The sequence below is a fragment of the Salvia splendens genome, chromosome 15, assembly GCF_004379255.2.
Source record: "Salvia splendens isolate huo1 chromosome 15, SspV2, whole genome shotgun sequence".
Classification (NCBI taxonomy): Eukaryota; Viridiplantae; Streptophyta; class Magnoliopsida; order Lamiales; family Lamiaceae; genus Salvia; species Salvia splendens.
In genome coordinates, this window is record NC_056046.1 from 20757243 (window position 1) to 20776680 (window position 19438).

Sequence of the window (19438 nt, forward strand, 5' to 3'; positions counted from 1 at the left end):
GAGAAGCATAGCATGACGACAGAAATTCATTTTAACGAATTCACAATATTTTTTTTTTAATTTAGTACTTAAAAAGTACGGGCGTTACAAACAGAAACAAAAAAAAAACTTAAAATTAATATAGGAGTGATTCTGACAAAGCAAGATCACCACAAAATAGTCAAGAACAACAGAGCATCTGATTCCAGGATTTCCCAATTCACAATCACTCGATTCTTCGAGGGTGTAGGGGATCACTGAGATAGACTTAAGGCTCAATTGCAACCACACAGTTTCACAGACTACTTAGAGTAACTTCAAGCAAAATCACCTCAAAGATTAATGCCAAGAACCACAGAAAAAGAATCATAGCGGAGAGCAAGAGAAACACCAGGAAAAAACACTGAAAGCCACAGAAAGTGACAGAATACAATACCCCCCCCCCCGAGACCGTAGGATCTCTTAATTTACCAGATATCCACGAAAGGAGAGTAGACTATGTGAATATCACAGCCTTGGTTGATACCACTGTTACGTAATGTTCAGCTGAAGGCTTGATATAATCCAGGTCTACCTATTACAATTCTGAGGAAATCAACCCTCAGATTACAGATCTGATACAAGAACTAATACTATAGCTGCAAGCAATAACAATCAATCCTGAAACACTAAATAAATTATTAGTAACTTCAAGGCAATTATCAAAGCAGTAAAGAAATCAAATAGGAATTAACAATTAACGAAGAAATCAAAGTTTTAATGTGGCTCAAGTTGCACCAGGTACAACTACACAGATCGATATATCTGGCCCTCAGATATCCTGCCAACTCCGATTTGCACCAAGGGAAACACAGATCGACCGCAGTCAATCAAGGATAGTCACACCGGAATCCTAGATCCACCACCACACATCATATACTCAACCAATCGCTTCACACCGGCTACTACAACAACACTCAAGCTCTCGGAACAACTCCTCCACACTAGGAAACCAAAAACTAGTCCAGAACGCCCAAGACCAGAAACCAGAGGTTTCCACGAACAGCCTCAACACTCCACACACCTGGAACTCACGCTAGAGAAGAAGGAAGGGGAGATATCTCTCAAGTTCACACAGAGAGAAGACATTAAATCTCAGGGAGCAAACCCTAGATCTAGAGGAGAAGCAATTACACACCAAAAGAGAGGAGAGTGAAAAGAGAGAGTAAAAAGTGAGACGGTGGAGATCAGAGGGAGTATATATATGAGAGTGATAGAGCACCCAATCACACACTAACACGTAGTTAGAGTTAGGAGCAGGGCCAGCAAATAATGGGCAGTGGATATTGGGCCCGGGACTAGTTACTTGGGCCACCTGCTTAAGGGCCACAATCTTACAACCTCCACGACTTGCAGTGCGCCATGGCAATCGCTGCCGACGCGCACCCTGACAGCATCTACGAAAACCACCACTCACCTCAGTGCCCGTTCTGCAATGGGGATGACTATGCGAAGAGGATCGTGAAGAATTCGCTGTGGAAGAAGGTGAATTGAGTGCAGAGGTGGAAGATCTCTCGCCGGATCGAGTCCATTCGCGATTCCTTCTTCGAAATTCTCCTTCCAAACAAATCCTCCTCCCTCTGCCACTGGTTTAGCACTTAGAAGGAGGAAGTGCCCCCGGGCTGCGCAAGATCTCCGCCAGCGGATGGCTCCTCATCGCCGTAACAAGCCGATATGTGGCGCTGCTCCTCGTTCACCACCGGAGTTTCCACCACGTGAGCGTCTTTACCTTCCGCCATTGATGTAATCTTCTACCAAGATGGAGAGGCGGAAGGTTGGAACTTGAGACACGAACATCTCCGATGTTATCCCGACGGCGGCGGGCAGAGCCTTGACAAAGAGCTCGACAAAAAAGAGCAAGAAGTGTGAAAGATGGTTGATGTGACTTCAAATTTATTATTTTTTAATTAATACAAATATGTTGGTATAATTTTAATTGCCACATAAACTTTAATTTGTCACATGTGTTTTGATTTTAGATTTTGGGGAAAAATCAAAATTATCAAAAGTTCATGTATTTATATTCAAATTTTAAAGTTGAGAGGAAAAATCAGAAAAAACTCAAAGTTCATGTATTTATAGGCTAAAATCTCTATTAGTTTTAAATGAAATGTGAGTGAAATGAGTTAGTGGAATGTGAGACTCTATTACCATTTATGATAAAAGTGAACCGGGACTCATATTCACAGACGGACTAAAATAGAAAAACGGGACTCCTATTCACCGACGGAGGGAGTAACTTTTCCCCAAATTAAAGTTGATGTTTTCACCGAAAAGTGCTAAAATGGAAGAAACGCTGGCAATAAAAATGACATCGTTTATTGTGAAATGATGTAATTCGATTGTAAATACACGAACATTTGAGATATTCTACATTTTCCCCTTGAACTTTCGAAACTTTTTGATATTTCCCCAAATCGAATTAACCTTTCTTGTATTTTCCCAAACTTTTTTAGCTAAATTCAATGTCTCCATATTCCTTGCAAGATATCATAAAAAAATTTAACGTATTGATACCCAAAAGGATTGGCATGACAAATCATGCAAGTCGGTTTGTTATCATGTCGATACAACCCGATATGCCCAAACTCATACACAAACCAACCCACTTCATTCTAACATTAATACGACATAAACATATTAGCAACATGATAACAATCTGATAACAACCCCATACAATAGCCATAGAATGTCTAAATAATTTTAATGATAATAGAATACATGAACCCAAAACGACACAATAAACAAACAAATGAGACTTAATACCACCCATTAATTTTATGCAGGTTTGCGTTATAATTTCGTATCCAGAGTCCAATTTATCACCCCTTAAAAGATCTACCACAATTTCAATTTTTCCAAGAAAATGCTTACAAATATATTATCTTAAAAATGCTAAGTATTAGAAATGGGCCACTCACCCCTTAAAAGGGGTCATAAGGGGGAGGGTTATCCACACTTATATAGGTGAGCTAGGATCGTTACTAAGTCGATGTGGGACAAGAATTATGAATTTTAACACGCCCCCTCACGTGTGGGCCGGAATGACACATCGGACTTCCATCACGTGGGTAGGCAAGAGAAGAGATAAAGAGATATAATCCATCATCGACTTGGCCCCGCTCTGATACCATATTAGAAATGGGCCACTCACCCCTTAAAAGGCCTCTTAAGGGGGAGGGTTATCCACACTTATATAGGTGAGCTAGGATCGTTACTAAGTCGATGTGGGACAAGAATTATGAATTTTAACACTAAGTGAAACTCATTCGTGCTCGCTCTCAAGTCACAACTTCTATCTCGTAGTCACAATTATTACGGCTAAAATGGCCACAAAAATGATTTCCAAAATCTACAAACAAAACTAACATAACTCATGTTTTAGGAACAAATTTGGTGGCAAAGGCGACATATTTCTGCTCAGCCACCAAACTCGAACGCGGCTGGAGTTCTGGTTTGCCTGCAGCTGAACCAAGGTGCTCGTCATCTCTGCAGCTCTCCTCATCAGAAAGAGGTTGAGGATGAAGTTGCAAGTGTTTCTGTCAGAATCTACAGGATGTCGTTGTTGCTTTCTTTCTGCCACACCATTGTTTCGATCTGGTTGATTGGAGCCTCGGGTGCTTTCGGATCTTGGGCTTTTACGCGTTTGGCTCCGTCCCACAATTTCCCGGCTTTCCCAATTGCGAGAATGAGCTGGAGCTGTTTTTGCTGCTGCTCCTACATGAAACTCAGACGAAGAATCGGAGTAAGATTCAGATATACTCCCTCCGTCTGCCATTAGGAGTCCCATTTGTGGGTGGCACGGGTTTTAAGAAATGTTAAGAAAAGTGGGTGGAAAAAAGTTAGTAGAATAGGAGTCCCACTTATATATATTAGTTTTAAATAAAATGGGAGTGGAATGAGTTAGTTGAAGGTGAGATCCTATTACCATTTATGGTAAAAGTGAACCGGGACTCCTATTCGCGGACGGACTAAAATGGAAAAACAAGACTCCTATTCGCGGACAGAGGGAGTATTAATTAGTAAACATTCTAAATGAATAACTGTTCAAATCATTACATTTCTCCCTAATATGCAAAGGAAATTAGACGAGGCAGCCACATTAAACAGCTTAGAAATCTATGCTAGAATGCATATTTTACATAAAAAAAGCACTCGAAAATTTAGGCTGAAATGCAAAGATAGCACAAACACAACCGTGAAGTGGTAAATCAAACTAAAAGGCATATTATAGTCTTATAGATGCTCTCTCTTCCAAGATTGCAACGGGAGGCGAGGAGGGTTTTGATTTTCAACAAAGTTACATGAACTTCGTGCAGAAATTACCAGTATAGCCTTTTAAAAGATTAAATATAACCAATCCAAGTGAAATTGCAGAGAACGAAGAGGAGAAGGGAGCATTTTCTTCTGCCTTTATCATTTCCATTGATAATGAGAGCTAAAAGGACAGACAAAAAAAAGATTTCTTTTTCTTGCATTTTGCTGCTTGGCCGGTGATGATAATGGTAGTATAAGGCTTTAGTTTCAACACAGTTCAACATTATGATCAACCTATCTAAGGTTAATATTCAATAAAATAATATAGATACCTGCATAGAAAGTAGAACCTTCTGGATTTCACCTAGCTCCTTCTCCAAAACGTCGCTTTCTGCAGCCAATGCTTGGGTGGCCTGAGAGTTTTTCTGGACCAACAATGCTGTCTGATACAAAATGCAACAACTTTGAACTTTCTCAATAGCAAAAAACAACCCTTCATTTGATTAAATAACCAATTTAAAAAGCACGCACACACACAATAACAACACTCTCCGGAAGTGAGAGTAGCATCTTGATAAACACATTATAGAACCAATGGAGGAAAGGTCTTTTGAGCAAGTTTTTGACTGCACAGGCCATACATCTAATGAGAATTTCCAGTATCAGGTCAATATCGTCGTACAAGAAAGAGCATTGTATATCATACTCGAACAACCAATCCCTATCATATTCTCTAAATGCATCAAGAGTGCCTAGTAAAAGCAACAAAGATTAAATGTCCATTTATTCAACCAAATTTATCTTAGGCACTAACCTTTATATCACTCGAATGAAAACAACATGCTAACCGTATATGCAGCTTTCTAGTCACTAAGCTTCATCTACTAGCATTCCACAATCAAGAATCACCCCAATCCATTCAAATTTACTCATTCATAAGAACATTATCTAAGATGGTAATCTATCAATCGACAACTTTTCCGCACTCCTTGCAATGGACAGACAAACAGCTAGAAAGCTAAATAAGTCGAAAACATGACTTATCATCCTAAATGCTACCAAGTTGTCTACTTTCCAAAGGCCACCAAGCAAGAAATTCTTCAATTGAAAAGTTTTGAGTTATGGAGTGGGTCCATTTAGTATGGTTTCGACAGAAATTGGGTTATCGAAGCAATTTTTGTGTGTTATTTTGCTCTTCGCAATCAATTCGTGCTTTAATTTGCAACGAAAATTGAGCAAATACAGTACTATGCTATCAACAATTCAACATCCCAAATGTAGCATGATCCAAGAAATCACCTCAGCAATGGGCTCCTTGAGAGCTTTCCGATTCAGCCGGAAGCGAATCCCGAGCTTCTCGAGCCGCCTCGCTAGAGCCTGAACGATGGTGGCGGCGGCGCGCGAATCCTCTTCCAATTTCTCCACCCTCTCCAGCAAATTAGCCGGCCCTGCGGAGACCCCAACGCCGCAAGTCCTCGTCCACTGGCGGCGCCGTATCGCCGCCCCGGCAGCCAATCCGGTCACGAGAACCACACACTGCCACACCAAAACCCTGCTCCCCAAACCGGGGCCAATCTGCAGGCCGCATCTGACTGCGGCATAAACGCAAACAGCTGCGGAGGATGAGAGGCTGACGAATTCTACGAGGGAGAGAAGGGCATCGAGGCCGTCGGCGTTGGGTTGCTGCTGCTGTGAGGGTTCTTGGAATGAATCGGTTATTCTTGCGGCGGCGAAAAGGCGGGTGGAGATGTTTTGATTGGGGAAATGGGTCCTCGAATTTGGGGGCGGGAATGTGAATTTGGGGAAATTGGAGAAATGGGTCGGGGGGAATTGGAATTGAGCGGGATTATTGTTTGTGAAGATGGTGTGAAGTGTGAGCGCCATTGGTGTCACTCAAGTGGAGAATTGCATTAGTACTTTGAAAGAGGGAGTGGACTTTCAGAGAAAAGGATCGATGCTTCTTTCTACGAACTCAACATATTTCTATTTCTTTCTTCATTGGTATCCTCGCTGCATATTGCTAGACAATCATAAAAGAGTGTTTGGGATGAACTTTTAATACCCTCTCTATTCGAGAAAATCGCATTTCTAGGCTAGTTTGCCTTTAAAATAACGAAATGTACCCATTTTATTATCTATTCCACATATGGGAAAAACGTCAATGCCAATGACGTGTATATAAGTAAAAACACCAATGGTAATGGCGTGTCTTTAAGTAAAGACGCCAGCGTGGATGGCGTTTTATACTGTCTTCGTATTTCACCTGTATTTTCTCCAAATACAGTTTAAATAAAACATGCCAACCTGGTTAGCGTATTACGTAATAAAACGCCAACACAGTTGGCATTTTTACTAATTATAGACGCCTATGGAATTGGCGTGTTTAACATAAACACGCCAACCTCATCAGCGTGTTTCTGTTGAACCATATTCCCCAGATCTCCCCCAAAATCGCGAACTCTAACCAATATCCCTTCCCAAAAACGCGAAAACCCTTCCCAAAAATGCGAAAACACTTTCCCTTGCTCGGGTTGACCCGGTGGTTGATCTAAGCGTGTAGATTTTGATTTTGGCTCATTCTTCCAAACATTAGTCCTCCCAATCGGTTAGTATATCTAATTTTTGACTCATTCTTCCAAACATTAGTCTACCAATATTTGTTGGATTGTTATGATAGTATATATTGTAGTGTAATTTATATAATTATTTGATGGATTGTTATGGTATTATATATTGTAGTGTAATTAATAGAAATATTTTGACAAATTGTTATGGTATTATATGTTGTAGTATATCTAATTTTTGACCAATATTTGATAGGTTGTTATGATAGTATATATTGTAGTGTACTTAATAGAAATATGTTTTTACCAATATTTGTGTTTTACATTAATGCAGATAGTATGACGTGGTGTGCCAATTTATATTGGGGTGGAAAGATAATTCCCGGACCAGTTATTTCATATGATCCTCCTTTTGCAAAAGGATTCATTATGTTGGATGAAAGTATTTCATACGATAAGCTTGTGGAAACAATTTGTGAAAGGATGGGGATAAACATATTTGAAAACAAAGTTCAAATAGTATGAAAACGTCATATATTCTATGGATCTTCAGTCACGTTTATAGGTATTCTATTAGAAGAAGTATGCATGCCACTAATGTTTAGTGAGAGTATGGCTACAGGAGGTCAAATTGAATTGTATGTTGAGTATTCGGCAATTACTCAACAACATAGTCATCATCTCATAAGTTATGATGTTGGTACATCTACGAGAGGACAAGAACCATGTTTCGCTGCAACACAAGATTTTGATGTTGGTACGTCTACGAGAGGCCAAGAACCATGTTTCGATACAACACAAGATTTTGATGTTGGAGGCGTGAATTTAGGGAACAGTGACAATTGTGATGTGGTTAAGGCCATAATTGGGCATGATAAAGCCGACTTTGTTGATCCACAATCACCTTATGATTCTGAAGATGTTGACCCAGATAGTACAGACTCAGATGATGCTTCGTCGGATGATGAACAATTTATTGCTTCAAGACCATCCATTCCGTTTGGAAAAACAACAGTTGAAGAAATAGTGGTTGGAGAAACAGCAGTTGGAGGAAGAGCTGTACGAGGAAGAGTAGTTCCACAGTTCCCACAGCCTGGTATGAACTATTTTCGCACCTTACCAGGTCCATATGATAGTTTTGATCCAAAAAACTTTGAGTCTATTGATCCCAATGTGCATTATTGGAGTGAAAAAGATCCGAGCAATGCCGGTTTGCATACTAAATTTAAAACGAAATTGGAATTGAAATCAACTGTGACTTTTTGGCATTTGGAAAAAATCCGACAATATACAGTTGCTGAAAGTAAAGGAAAGAGATGACATGCAGTTTGTAAGTGGCCACAAGGAAATCCGAAAGATACGTCCTTACCTCCATGTTTGTGGGAGTGCCGAGCAACACGCCAATGTAGTTGGCGTCTTTTCATAAAGGCGCCAACAGCATTGGCGTTTTTTATAACACGCCAACCGGAAGGGCGAGTCAATACAGAATGTCTGTTTTTCATGGATAAAATCTCCAACGGAATCTTCCAAGTATAACACGCCAATGTAGTTGGCGTCTTTTCATAAAGGCGCCAACAACATTGGCGTTTTTTATAACACGCCAACCGGAAGGGCGAGTCAATATAGAATGTCTGTTTTTCTTGTCTAAAATCTCGAGCAGAAATCGCCAAGTATAAAACGACAACACAGTTGGCGTTTTTCAAAAAAGACGCCCACATCATTGGCGGTGTTTATAACACGCCAACCGGAAGGGTGAGTCAATACAGAATGGCTGTCTTTCGTGGATGAAATCTTGAGCAGAATCGCCCCAAGTATAAAACACCTACCGTGTTGGCGTTTTTGCGTATAATGTTTCTTTACAATACTACTCCAATGACAAAGTTACAATAATTATGCACAAACTATATGTTCAGTCCAATACTCCACTCCAGTATGTTCAGTCCAATAAATAAGCAAAACTATTTGTTGAAAAGTTACAATGATCAACTCAATAAACAAGTAAAATTATAAATATTACAACGTTCAACTTAATAAATAAACAAAAAATAGCAAAGTAACGTTCACGGGTCTCGCCTTTTCCGCATAAACAGACCACGGATTCCCTTCCCGATTCTGGAGGTAGGGATTCTCTACGGAGGAGTATCTTGAACTACGGCATTCTCTAAATCAATACCAAAAACTCGTCTCTCACAGAAGACCGTGGTGGAGATTGGTGGACATCACTGAGACCGATATCTTCACCTGTAGCACCAGTGTGGCTGACAGAGTGACGACCCCGAACGGCAGATCTTGATGGAGGTGGAGCCATAAAATCGCCATCGGACTCATCACCCAACTGAGTATCCATCCTTGCTGATGACGACTCTCCACCATCGTTCTTCTTTCCACGCCGCTTCACTTTTTGCCGCACGGGCATGTCAATGTCCAGCTCAGAGCGCTGGGAAGGACGACAGTCCATCGTCTCAACTTCCCCAGATATCTGGAGACCATCTTCAACCATCCTCGAAACGGTGAACAAATCCGGCCGTCCTGTCATGTCTTGCTCCCTAAGAAATTGTCGTATTTTGTGAAGCGTCTCCACCTACAATTCTCAATGTTAATTACATTTCATCATATGAATTTAAATAGTGATTAGTTGTTTCAATTTACTGCATAGTTATGAGATGAAGCCGTTTCATGGAAGCTCTCCTGAGCATGCACGCCAGGTTTTGTTAGGTACACAACCGTTATTCGGCGAAACCAATCCATGTACTCATCAGTTGCTATAGGCTCCATCGAGTACTCCGAATCGGTCCACACAATGTTGTGCCTATTATCCCAATTTTGTATATGAGCGGCGTGTCACTCAACCCAATTCCGGCCAGCTTTGCCTCGCCGATCCTGTTTCGCAAAATCAGTTCCGTGGAACCGGTCGACAAGCGGGATATACGGTTGGACAATCCCAAATTGTCGCAACACTCGCTGTGGCAAGTGTGGCTCAACCATATTCCAGCAAATAAGTGTTGTGATCGACGTCCGTATAGGACGACCGGCAACACAAACTTCCAGCAGAGTTCGCATGACATACGGCCTCCAAATAAACTAAATATGAAACAAATTTAGTCAAAACAAGTTCAATCAAAACAACAAACAAACAACAATTTAGGATACGTAAATTACTTGGTTGGCGTGCATTATAGAGAATTGATCTCTGAAAGTTTCAATGCAATGTCCGGGTGCTTTCACATAAGAGGCCGGACCATTCCACCTACAAAAATTAAATTATGAGCGAATAACACGGAAATTAATAAAAATAATGCTTAAAAACAAATATTTAGTGAACAACTTACGCGATTGCACATGGTACGTAGTCTATGGGCACGGGATTTAGCATCGTCGGTCTAATAATTGGGATTCTCTCCCAAGCCCACAACTGTAACAGAGTAAGAGCTCTTCCGACATCGGACCTCTTTGCAAGTGCAGCTTCACAAAGATTGTGGTACAAGCAGGCAAGAGTCGCACCACCCCAGCTATAGCTACCACAACGTCCTACATCCATGAAAAATTGAAGGTAGAAGAATGGAATTTTATTACCGGAGGCGTTCGGAATTAACAGACCACCAAGTAATAACAGACAATAAACACGGGCGCGTTGAACGTATATGTACTGGTCGTGGTCATCATTCAACTCAACCCTCAGTTGTTTTGATAAACTCGTCTGCTTCCAAACCATTTCTTTAAACTCAACAGTATCTGGTATAAAGCCAAGAAAATCCAGACACGCTTGCGTCCAATAGCCGACATCCTTACTGGGGATATAACCTGTCACAGCTTCCCCGTCAACTTTGAGGCCCCATAAGACCTCCACGTCTTCCAAAGTCACTGTCGCTTCGCCGATTGGAAAGTGAAATGTGTGAGTCTCTGGCCTCCATCGTTCAATTAATGCGGTGATAAGATGGTGGTCAATGTCTTTCGGTTGACCACACTTCAACATCCCGCCAAACCCCATCTCGTCAATTACAGCCAAAACACGCGGATGTATGGGAACATCCCAAATGATTACTTCGTACCTTCTGCAGCGTACATCTTCTGATGGCACTCCTTCCCATATGTTATTCGAGACGTGTTGTCTCTGCAGATATAATACGGAGGGGTCCTCAGGACCACATAAGAGTCTTCGGCGAGCACTTGAAGATGATGCCATAGTTCACCTACACAACATTCACAATTCAAAACATTAACAATTTTAACTATAACAATTTTAACTAAACAACAAATATCAATTCACCTACGTCAATTCATCAATTAACTAAACAACATACATCAATTTAACTACATCAATTCATCAATTAACTAAACAACATACACCAATTTAACTACAAAACATTAACAATTTTAACTATACAACATACATCAACCTAAACAATTTCAATAATTTATACCCTAACTAAACACCAACATCTCAACTATTATTCCACAATAATGCTATTCAAACAAGCCAATATGCTTAATAATAATTAAACAATTCAAACTAAACAATATACATCAATAATTTGTCACTAGGGTTTAGGTTTATAAGCCAAATAAAACCCAAATAAATAAAAAACCACATAAACCAAATCAATTTGCCCACTTTTTAAGCCATAACAACCCTAGGGTTTAGGTTTATAATCAAATTTAAACTCTAGCTAAACATCAATATCTCAACTATCTCAACAATATACAAATTCACTTAAACCCTAACAATGCAACATCAATTTCAACTCAATTCACAACCCATTAAAAACCCTAGCTAACTATCCAACAATTACTCTAATAATGTAAAAGATAAGCATACTAACCGAAAAAAATATACGAATTTGGGGAAAACAAGCACCGATTGATGAATGGAGGGCGAAATCACGGAGAGGAGGGCGAAATCGCGACGAGAGCGGCGCTGCTTTGGATGAGTTTTTGCGAAGTGTGTGGTTGGTGTTTATTCGCGATCTGGATGAGACAGCAATATGATTCTGTGTAAACACGCCACTCGTGTTGGCGTCTTTACTCTCTAATTATAACACGCCAACCTCGATGGCGTCTTTACCAAAAGACGCAATTCATTTCGGCGTTTCTTATTTCCTAAACACACCAACCTTAGAAGCGTTTTTCATTGGCGTTTATACTTATATACACGCCATTGGCTTTGGAGTTTTTCCCATATGTGGAATAGATAACAAAATGAGTACATTTTCGTTATTTTAAAGGCAACCTAGCCTAGAAATGCGATTTTCTCCTCTCTATTCCATAAAAATTATGAGCACATGATATGATTGTTAAGAGCATTAGCAATGGTTGGGCCCTCCCATAGGGCCCTTCTTTTTTTATTAATTCCAAATCATCATTCTTTTTTTATTAATTCCAAATCATCATTTTTTGATAGGACCTATCTTCCCACAACATTTCCATTTCATTTCCACATCAACATTATTTTGTTTTAATTTTGTAACACTTCTATATTTAATTTGTTATCAAATTAAATAAATTTAAATGTAAAAAATATTAATACGCAAATCCTCGTTGTATTGCAAGATTGGAAAATAGAATACAATGAGATGAAAAAAAACCTACATTTAAAATGGAGGGATGATCGAAAATGATGGGAAGTGGATGTATATATAGAGAAAATAATGAAAATTTCAAAAAAAAAAAATAAAAAAATGAGAGGGCTGATGATCGGCCCTTCCTCCACAATGGAGGGCCAATCGAAGGGCCCTTCTCATCGGCATAAGATGATACAACGACCTCTTGGGGGAGAGGAGAGGGGGCCGATCGACGGCCCTTCTGCTGCAATGGTGGGGCGATGGGGGACGATGGGGAAGGCCTTCCCATCGACCTTCCATTGTGAAAGGCCTAAAGTAAGATAAAAGAAGTGAATGGTAGTTAAAGTAAGGTTAATGGATAATGAGACCCACATTATTATTAGTGCTTTTATGGTGATATAAGTTGTAAATACACTAATGTATAGGGGTAATGAGTTTTGACAACTTTCCATAATTGAATCCCCATATTTTTATGAGATGAACGAAAATGGAAAGTGTACATATTTTTAAGGGGCGGAGGGAGTATTACTTTATCCATCCACCAATACAAGGATCCCCCAAAGGATCTACCAATACAAGGAAAATTTTAATACGACATGAATTTTAAGAAATATAGGAGTAAACTTGTTGAAAAGGTTAATAGAAGGTGAATCCTATTTTTATATATAGAGTAGTTTTATAATAAGATGTGAGTGACATAAAGTTAGTGAAATGTAGGGTTCATTATAAAAAATAATAAAAAACAAATGGAAAATTAATTGATGGAAGGTTAAAAATCACAAAATAGAAAGTTTATTGGTGAATGAAGAGAATACTATGATGTAGATACCCTAAATTGCATTTCCTTTCGTTATAGTATATAAGTCTCATGACTATTTTCATTCGAGAAAAATAATTATTTAAATCATAATATTTGATTGAATTCATCAGAGTTATAGCGGTAGCTTTCATAACACTAATTTTTCATTGAAATTGGCGATAGCGTAGAAGTGAATTTTCCCACGTAAACAAATTATTAGTACTTCAGAGGTAGTTATCTAACTAGAGTTGAAATAACTTTATTTCCATTTTTTCAGTAAACTTTAGGTTTTTTTCTTAGAAGTTATTTGGTTACTTTGTTTGACGTAGATAAGAGCATCCACAACCGTGATCTTGCCAGCGAGCACGGTTGTGGGCCCGACCTCACTTTTTCTGCCTGCTCTCTGGCAAAAGCACAACACCCACAGTTGTACTCTTCCGTAAGGACGAGGACAATTCAATTTAAAATTCAATTAAACAAAAACATTTCCATAATATTAAAATTCATTAAAAAACCACAATAAATATTACAATTAAAATCCTAAAAATTACATAATTAGAATACTAAAAATTAAAAATTACATAATTAAACTCCTAAAAATTAAAAATTACATAATTAAAAGCTAAAAATACCCCCGTGGACGACTACTCATCCGGCGGACACTACCCCCAATTGTCTTTGGAGGCCCAATATCATGGCCTTGTGCGATCGAAGTTGCGAGGGGGTCATAGTGGACCTATCGGCCATATTGAGTTGGACCAAAAGCTGCCACAACGAGTTGGTGGGGGGTGGAGGTGGCGCATATGGAACGGGAGCGGGAACTGGAGCATCGGCGGTTGCAGCCGCCGCCTTCTTCCTTCCTTGCGGTCGGCGTTGGGAACCGCTCGGGCCGGCGTCGGGGCTACCCAAGTTAGCTCCGGCGAGTTGGCTAGCCACTTCTTCGGAGCAGGCGTCGGATAGGGATACCGACCTTGACCGTTTGGAGGAGAGAATGAAGATGAGAATGAAGATGAGAATGAATATGGGAGAATGAAGATGAGATTTGTATAGTTTGGTGTGAATTTTTGGGTGTGAAAGTGGGGTATTTATAGATGAAAATGTGTATTTTTGGGGGAAAAAAATAAAAAAAATTAAAAAGTGGAATAAAATGGTAAAAAACGGATATATTTTTTTTGGGAAGTGAAAAATATTTTTTTTATTATTTTTAATCAGTTTTTTTAATTAAAACTGATTTTTAAAATAAAAAAAATTCAAAGGCAATGGCTATGCTGTTGCCCAATCGCTGCTCGCCACGTCGCCTTCCCGCAGGCACGGACGTGCTCGATGCAGCGAGCAGCGCCGTGCCAGCGGCGCGAGCGCAGCGGCGGCAGACCTCGTTCTTGCCAGCGGCACGGACGGACGGACGCCGTCCGTCCACCGTTGTGCATGCTCTAAGGATTCATAACCGTCCGTCCGTCCACCGTTGTGCATGCTCTAAGGATTCATAACCATGTTAAATCCTGTGTTTGGTTGTCATATTGGTCTAGTTCAAAGCCCGTGTTTTCCAACATAGGTCCAAAGTGTTCACTTAATTTCATCCAGTTTCGTGTCTAACTCCCTAACCCCCCAATTGAGTTAACCGCCCTCGATTTCTGTGACCAATAATTTAATTCTTCCGTTTTGCCCCTCTCCCATTTTGTAATTTCAAATTGAATCAAATTCAATTTGACTTCAATGTTGAAAACCCTACACCACAAGCTTCCTAGAATAGGTGAAAGGAGTGACACATCAACAGGAAGACAACGATGCCCGAGGTGCGAACGAACAAATCTACGATTAGTTTTGATATTTTCGCTTGGTGAATGTTTTCACTTTTCCTTTTTCGCTGGTGTATTGAGTTCCCTCTTCTAACTTCAAAATCAAAGCCCGACTACATCGAAGAAAACCCTACTGCACAAGCTTCCCACAATCCACACTTCAGTGGTGAAAGGACGAACACATAGCTTTGCCGAACGCGTTGATGTCAAACCCGCCGGAGCCGCCATCGCCAGAGTTTCCGTCGCCGGACATTTTGTGATGAGAGGTTAGATGAAAATTGGAGAGGAAATGGAGATGATTTGAGAAGAATAGATGTGTATTTGTGTGTGAAATGAGGATGAATTAGGAGTATTTATAGAGTAAAAAAAAGAAAAAGAAAAACGGTCGAAAAAATGATAATATTACCGTTTTCGATTTTTTATTTTATTTCATTTTATTTTTAAATTTGAATTAAAAAAATAATTTATTTCATCAGCGTGACGATGCCCACACGCGGGCCGACGAGTGGGCGTCACGCATGGCGCCGGAGCGCGCCACGTCGCGCGCCCGCGTGGCGAGACGGCTCGCCATCCCTCCCGGCGGGACGAGACGCTCGGCGGGTTGGGGACGAGACGGGACGCTGCAACGCGTCTCGCCACCGTCTCGTCCCGGCGTGACGGGTTATGAGCCACCCGCGTGACGCGTTGCGGGTGGCCATAAGGCTGCAATTGAGGGGCATATGCGTCATTTAAGTTGTGAAAATCAATTTACAAATGCCTACCAAACATCATGTCAATAGAACAACTAAACATAAGTTTTGTTACCCCATCTAGGCCCAAATTCACATCTAGAATGAAAACATTAATGTTAACTGCCACAAACCCATCTAATGAACCAAACGACTCCTTAATTTACATTATTAATGTCTAAATATAAGTGAAGGAATCGGTAATTTCTGTCAATCTTATTCATTCATAATATACAAAATCATACCCTCTATATAGGGCTACATTCTACCAATATAAGGAAAACCTAATTTACATTCAATGTGTACACCTATCCATGGAAAGCTATCATACCATATCAACCATGTATTAATTGTATATTATTCCCTTGATTTCTTTCCTACACTCCCCCTCAAGTTAAGTAATGGGATTACCGATACTCAACTTGTCCAATACTTCTCGGAATGACTTCGAGTTCACCGCCTTCGTCAGGATATCGGCTAGTTGGTCTTCAGACTTTACATAAGGCATCTCCACCACTTTAGCTTCAATGTTTTCTTTGATGAAGTGCCTGTCTACTTCCATATGCTTGGTTCGATCATGCTGAACCGGATTTTCGGATATGCTAATTGCCGCCTTGTTATCACAGAACAATCTGCACGGTTGGATTGGGCGAAGATTCAATTCTTTCATGAGCTTCCTTAGCCACAATATCTCTGTCAACCCACTTTTGATTCCTCGGAATTCTGCCTCTGCACTAGATAGTGCCACCACTTTCTGCTTCTTACTTCTCCATGTCACAAGATTACCTCCTACAAAGGTAAAGTAACCAGCGGTTGACTTCCTGTCGTTCGGGTTGCCGGCCCAATCAACATCAGTAAAACCATGAACCTCCATGTGACCATGTTTTTCAAACATGAGTCCGTGTTCAGCTGTCCCTTTCAAGTATCGAACTATCTGCAAAGCTGTCTCCCAATGCTCTTCTTGAGGTGCGTGCATGAACTGGCTTACTACTCCCACGGCATTGGCGATGTCTGGCCTAGTGTGTGATAGGTAAATCAGTTTCCCAACCAACCTCTGATATCTTCCCCTGTCGGTCTGTGTTCCTTTTTCCTTCAACTGTAGTCCATGATTCTGCACTATTGGCGTATCTGCTGGCTTGCAATCTATCATTCCGACTTCAGCCAATAGGTCCAGTATGTATTTTCTCTGACTTATGAAGATCCCTCTTTTTGATCGGAGTACCTCTATTCCCAGAAAGTACTTGAGAAGTCCTAAGTCTTTCATCTCAAATTCTTTGAACAGGTTCTTTCTCAACTCGCCGATTTCCTCTTCATCATCTCCTGTAATGATCATGTCATCCACATATATGATAAGGCACGTGATCTTGCCACCTCTCTTCTTCAGAAACAGAGTGTGATCTGAGTTACTTTGTGTATACCCATATTTCTTCATTACCTCAGTAAACCTTCCAAACCACGCTCGTGGAGATTGTTTTAATCCATAAAGTGTCTTCTTCAACTTGCACACTTCACCACCTTGAAATTCTATTGAGAACCCGGGAGGAGGTTCCATAAAAATAGGTTTTGGTAGCTCTCCGTGAATGAAGGCATTGGTTACGTCTAACTGAGGTGGCAACTGCTTCGGGCCAAAAAGATTTTGGGACTTTAGATTCAATCATCAAGGCTCTAGTCATTTCTAGGATAGTCCTGTTTTTTCTTTCGGCTACCCCATTTTGTTCGGGTGTGTAAGGACAAGAAGTTTGGTGGACGACACCCTTTTCCTTGCAGAATTGGGTCATGGCCTGATTTACAAATTCCCTCCCATTATCGGATCAAAGAATTTTAATGTTTGTATGGTACTGTGTTTGGATAAGTTTATAAAAGGAGACAAATCTATCAAAGACATCAGACTTGTGTTTCAAGAAATAAACCCACGTCATCCTAGTGCAATCATCAATAAATATCACAAAATATCGGAATCCATTTCCACCCATAATTGGAGCCGGACCCCACACATCAGAATGTACTAAAGAAAACATGGAATTCATTCGAGTGTTTGAAGGTTTAAAAGACTGTCTATGGCTTTTGGCCAGAACACAAGTTTCACACGAAAAATCAGCAGGAATAGAAAAGTTCGGATAAAGGAGTTTAAAATAACCAGTGGAGGGGTGCCCTAGTCTTCGGTGCCAAAGCCAAGTTTCTTGTTTTGTGGACCCGTGAGCCATCATCGCACTACCATGTTGAGCTATCTCATCCACATAATAGAGTCCTTGCTTCTCAGTGCCACGCCCAAGAATCCTCCTCGTCTGAATATCCTGCAAGATGCAAAAATCAGGGTGAGATAGAAGAGTGCAGTTCAACTCCTTGGTAACATGACTAATAGACATCAGCCTTTGTGACAAGGTAGGAACATATAAGCAGTTAGTAAGACGCAGAGTGGGCGATATTTCAATAGTTCCAGATCCCACAACCGTAATCAATTCCCCATTGGCAGTTCGAATATATGATTTATCAACTTCACAACTTAAATCAATAAAATCACTTTTTTCAGGGGTCATCGTATCTGTCGCCCCACAATCGAAAATCCACTCCTTCTTGTGTTTATTGGCCATATTTTCAACGTGAAATGCAGCGGAAATATTCTGTAACGGTGCAAAGGGGTTTACTGACACAAAATCACATATATTGGGGTTAATTCAAGATTTCTGGGAGTTTATGGGGTCGTTATGGTATTTCAGTGGATCTGGGGGTCGATGTTGCAAAAGATAGGGTCGTTTTTTAGATTTCTGGGAGTTTATAGGGTCAATATGGTATTTCAGCAGATCTGGGGGTCGATGTTGCAAATGATGGGGTCGTTTTTCTAATTTCACAAACTTCAGGGGGTTGAATTCAGATATATGAAAAAAGCTAGGGTTTGGTTTTAAACCAAACCCTTTACCTCCATTTTCTCGCGCCGCTGCTCCAGTCGCTCTGTCCCCCGTTCGCTCGGTGAGATTGCCGGCGCCTCGTACGCCGCCGCCACCGGAATGTCCCTCGTTGCGGTTCCCACCGATTATTGTATTCCTCTGGTGTCCGACCTCTGTCTGTCGGTTCGGTCCTTCATCATTCGCACCGGCGGCGAATTTTGCCTGCCCCGGCATTGTCCTCGCCCTTTGCCGCTCCTCCCACCACTCCGGGTACCCCAATCGTTTAAAGCAAGTGTCCCACGAATGTTTTTGTTTCCCACAGTGGGAGCACCATAGTTTTGAGGTATCGGGGCGGTTGTTTCCTAGTCGTCCGGTGGCTGGGGTGGCTGCGGGGCGTTGTGGTGGTCCGCTCCAGTCCGTGCGGTGGGGTGGTCCGTTCCGGCGTGGTGGTCGGTTGCTCTGTGCAGCCAGTCCATGGCCGATTTCCCCAAATGATGAGTCGGCTTTGTCGCCGTCGGTATCTGCGGTGGGTGTGGCGGATGTTGGTGCCATGATCCGGCGTCGAGCCGCCTCCGTCTTCACCCACCCGTAGGCCGCTTCTACTGATGGGTAAGGCTCTTCTTTCAGTATCTCTCGACGTATTGGATCGTATTCTTGATTTAATCCTGTCAAGAACTTGATCAATCGTTTCTCGTTTGAGTGCACTCTGTATTGGTCGATCCCCTGGTCACAGCATGTTACGGGCTGTTTCTGGCAGCGGTCAATGTTGATCCATAATCCGTGGATTCGTCGGTAATAAGTTTCTAAATCCATGTCTCCTTGTCTAATTGAGA

At 41.0% G+C, this 19438-nt stretch overlaps 2 protein-coding genes across 2 annotated transcripts; both read right to left on the minus strand.

Moving 5' to 3' along the window:
• Positions 1-3264: 3264 nt before the first annotated feature.
• LOC121769541 lies at positions 3265-6281 on the minus strand. Its single transcript, XM_042166380.1, has 3 exons — positions 5575-6281; positions 4608-4718; positions 3265-3735 (listed from the first exon to the last, which is right to left on the minus strand). Exons 1-3 carry the CDS (start codon positions 6157-6159, stop codon positions 3568-3570), a joined length of 864 nt encoding a protein of 287 aa, XP_042022314.1. The 5' UTR covers positions 6160-6281; the 3' UTR covers positions 3265-3567.
• A 2719-nt stretch (positions 6282-9000) lies between these two features.
• LOC121766848 (serine/threonine-protein phosphatase 7 long form homolog) lies at positions 9001-10827 on the minus strand. Its single transcript, XM_042163084.1, has 3 exons — positions 10169-10827; positions 9999-10086; positions 9001-9420 (listed from the first exon to the last, which is right to left on the minus strand). Exons 1-3 carry the CDS (start codon positions 10825-10827, stop codon positions 9001-9003), a joined length of 1167 nt encoding a protein of 388 aa, XP_042019018.1.
• Positions 10828-19438: the final 8611 nt, after the last annotated feature.

Bases quoted from the DNA above. Each gene is read 5' to 3' on its own strand.
- LOC121769541 (XM_042166380.1), bottom strand. From the start codon at position 6,159: ATGGCGCTCACACTTCACACCATCTTCACAAACAATAATCCCGCTCAA. The intron at 4,719-5,574 runs GTGATTTCTTGG...ATTTTGTATCAG, and splicing joins TCAAGGAGCCCATTGCTGAG to ACAGCATTGTTGGTCCAGAA. The intron at 3,736-4,607 runs GTATCTATATTA...AGTTTCATGTAG, and splicing joins AGGTTCTACTTTCTATGCAG to GAGCAGCAGCAAAAACAGCT.
- LOC121766848 (XM_042163084.1), bottom strand. From the start codon at position 10,827: ATGGGGTTTGGCGGGATGTTGAAGTGTGGTCAACCGAAAGACATTGAC. The intron at 10,087-10,168 runs GTAAGTTGTTCA...TAATTTTTGTAG, and splicing joins TACGTACCATGTGCAATCGC to GTGGAATGGTCCGGCCTCTT. The intron at 9,421-9,998 runs GTAATTTACGTA...TGAGAATTGTAG, and splicing joins CTATAATGCACGCCAACCAA to GTGGAGACGCTTCACAAAAT.